Here is a 3,322-nt window from a genome sequence, read left to right as displayed (position 1 = left end):
GCTCCGCCACTGCATAGGCTCACATTGTTTTCCATCATTATCTGAGGTTTTAAACATTCCATATGTGGACATCACGCTTTATTCTATATTTTGCAGAGGATTTTGAGTGTCCACCAGGTTATATGAAATGTAGAAACAGTTACTGTATACATATATCATTGGTGTGCAATGGTAAAAGAGACTGTGTGGATAACCAAGACGAGGACGAAGCGTTCTGTGGTATGTAATGGGTTCTCAATAAATTTTCACAATCGTTAAAGCTATTGGGCTAAAGGTCTACAGAACACGATTTAAACAAGAATCTCAACAGATCGTGTATGGCAAATGAAGAATTCTGAACAGAAAATTAGATTCACTTTGGTGACCTTATATAAGTAATTTAAGCAGATCTAGTTCAAAATGGGCGATGGATTATGTCCATTCTTTTACGTTTTCGTGCCACGTGTTTCTTGAACTGTCCACATAGCTAGGGATGTCTGCAAATGTAGCAACCACTGGTTACTTTCTGGGTATTTTGCAATATTGGTCCTATTTTAACTTTCTATTCCAGGTAATTGGACGTGTCCAGGATTCTACCGTTGTAAAGATTCAACAGTTTGTTTGGAAATGGAACAAGTCTGCGACGGTCGACAAAACTGTCCCCAAGCTGACGATGAGTTGCTGTGTAATTTCGAATGTCCGCCATCTTGTTCGTGTAATGCTGGGAAGGTCACGTGTGCTTTGGAGAATATTCCAAACGATTTGTCAGTTCATACTAAAAGTTTGAACTTTAACAACAATCCCATCAACATCACTGAATTTGATTTGGCAAGGTTCACTTTGTTGGGAGAGCTGCATCTTTCCAGAACGGAGCTTGAAGAAATCCCCGCTTATGCTTTCAAGCACCAAGTGAACTTGTACCACCTTGACCTTAGCTATAACAAAATTGTTACTCTGGTGCCAGAAATGTTCGTTGGATTGGTGAAACTTCGAGCATTGAATCTAAATGGAAATAAGCAGTTGAGAATCATCGAGCCAGGAGCATTTCGAGACTTGCATTCGTTGCCAGCTCTACATCTGGACGATACAGCAATAACCGCCTTGCAAGCAAACACTTTTGAAGGCTTGGATACTTTAGAGGAACTCTACTTCACCAACGGCTCCTTACAAACTGTAGAAGACGGCGCTTTTGAATCACTGATACTTTTGAATAAGCTGGATCTTCGCAATCAAGAAATTGAAACATTTTCTGGTGGTCTGTTCAGTGGTTTGGACACACTGGAATATCTTTACACCGACTCTTACCGCTTCTGCTGCGTTAAACCTGCGTCAGTCGCAGACGAAAACTGTAAACCGGAAGCAGACGAATTTTCGTCCTGTACGGATCTAATGAGGCGAGAGACTTTGCGAATATTTATGTGGATTTTAGGGCTGGTGGCAGTTGCGGGAAACTTTTTGACCATCTTGTACAGGATTATTTTCGACAGAGCAGGATTCAAGCGCGGTTACGGCATATTTGTTACTAATTTGGGCATTTCAGATTTCTTGATGGGGATCTACATGTTGATAATTGCGTCCGCTGATGCTTTGTTTCGTGGAAGGTACATTTGGAACGATTCTTGGTGGCGGAACAGCCCGTATTGCCAACTAGCTGGTATTTTGACCACAGTCTCCAGCGAAGCCTCGGCGTTGTTTCTTTGCCTGATCACCCTGGATCGTTTCCTGATCATCAAGTATCCTTTTGGACAATACAGGTTCACCAGAAGAAGCTCGCTGATTGGAGTGTCTATTGTGTGGTTGTTTTCCGTTCTGATGGGTCTGATACCCATACTACCAGGAACTGGATTTACTGGTAGACTCTACAGTCGTACTGGTAAGTTACCTTCTATTGTTAATCTGCCCAATGGTCCAATCCTCAATGTAATTCTGATGCCAGTTGACCCAGTGTCAGTTTTCAAGCCTCATAACCTATATCATTACTTATTCCAGGAATATGTCTGGCGCTACCATTGACAAGGGACAGAACTTCAGGCTGGCAATTTTCTACAGGGTTGTTCATCTTCTTCAACTTCGTCACCTTCCTGCTGATCTGTTTGGGACAAATAATGATGTACAGGTCAATGGTGAAGTCGGGTGCTGTCGCTCAGAGTAAGGAGAGGCGAAACAGGGATATCGAAGTAGCTAGACGATTGTCATTGATCGTTTTGACGGATTTTGTGTGCTGGTTTCCGATTTGCTGTATGGGTAAGAACAAGTCATTTTTGACTACTACCTTTTAAGTTATACTTTATTATAGACTATCAACAACTCATAAAAGAATCGACATTGTATGGTTTTCGACGTTTCATGGTACATGTTTGCCGGTCCGTTGTCCTTGCAACATTGTCGTCATTGCGCATCCTTTGTTTACCAACTTTACAAATTCGTTACAGGGTTAATGACGCTGAACAATGTAATTATCAATAGTGAAGTCTACGCCTGGACAGCTGTGTTCATTCTTCCCATCAATTCAGCCTTGAATCCTCTACTTTATACTATATCTTCTATCCTCGGGAAAAGGGTACGTATAATATTCCTAAAGTCCTTCAATCGCTTTTTAATACATTCTGGATTGCTCTTGGACAGGATTTGCATCTCATATCAATTAAAAAGTCTGGGAATGAGGTTTTGCCAAAATTGTCCTTTTAAAGAAAGTGGTATGCCAGATTCATAAAAATAAAAAAATAGTGACAAATTACTCACTCCCAAGGTTCAACAAAATATGGGCTTTTGTTTCTAACATTGTCATGATATTTTAATTTTCAATTTGTCCAGAAAGCGTCGAAGAAAGCATTGGATATAAGACCATCGGCTTCTGCGGAAAACCCCTCTTCATGTAAGTATATGTATAATGATTATGTTCTCTCTGACTTGTAAGCAATACAATAGGTTGCCCTTTGTACATTAAATGTATGTGAGGGGAGACAACCCGGAAAACAGACAACAAAGAAATGTCGTAGCATATGGAGGGAATTTAACCAAATGGCTCACTATTAAAACGACTTTAACTAGTATTGTAATACGACCTTGCAAAGTGGATGCAAAGACAACACTGATTCCACACAGGAAAGCAGGGCGTAAAACTCCATTAAATTCATTCATATCTATTTCATAGCCTTGATCAAGAGTATGACGAGTTTGTGGAAGAGTGAACATCTCCAGTTCGGATCAGTTGATGGTGACATCCACACCAGTCTTGTAACAGTGTTGGCATCACGGTCTTTAACTCCGGGCGAGATGCTGAGGATCGCAGAAAAGGTCATCAGAGCTATGGCTCATGTCCACAGTGAGAACTTGGTGGTTG

At 40.9% G+C, this 3,322-nt stretch overlaps 2 protein-coding genes across 2 annotated transcripts in view; both read left to right on the top strand.

Annotated features, from left to right (window-relative positions):
- Window positions 1-636, top strand: part of LOTGIDRAFT_132384 (hypothetical protein) — a gene marked incomplete at both ends in the record, with an annotated part of 3,677 nt that extends 3,041 nt beyond the window's left edge. The window contains 2 exons of the mRNA XM_009066679.1: window positions 108-219; window positions 551-636. Of these exons, the coding sequence (XP_009064927.1) occupies window positions 108-219; window positions 551-636 (198 nt within the window). The remainder of the gene's footprint in view (window positions 1-107; window positions 220-550) is intronic.
- A 309-nt stretch (window positions 637-945) lies between these two features.
- LOTGIDRAFT_132442 (hypothetical protein) lies at window positions 946-2,692 on the top strand (the record flags this gene model as incomplete). The annotated part of the gene is made up of 3 exons (XM_009066678.1): window positions 946-1,852; window positions 1,969-2,223; window positions 2,412-2,692. The coding sequence occupies 3 exons, from the start codon at window positions 946-948 to the stop codon at window positions 2,690-2,692; spliced, it is 1,443 nt and encodes a 480-aa protein (XP_009064926.1).
- Window positions 2,693-3,322: the final 630 nt, after the last annotated feature.

Source organism: Lottia gigantea (genome assembly GCF_000327385.1).
Source record: "Lottia gigantea unplaced genomic scaffold LOTGIsca_79, whole genome shotgun sequence".
NCBI classification, from domain to species: domain Eukaryota; kingdom Metazoa; phylum Mollusca; class Gastropoda; family Lottiidae; genus Lottia; species Lottia gigantea.
The sequence above is the reverse complement of the archived record's forward strand: the minus strand, read 5'-3'. Positions and strand labels throughout refer to the sequence as shown.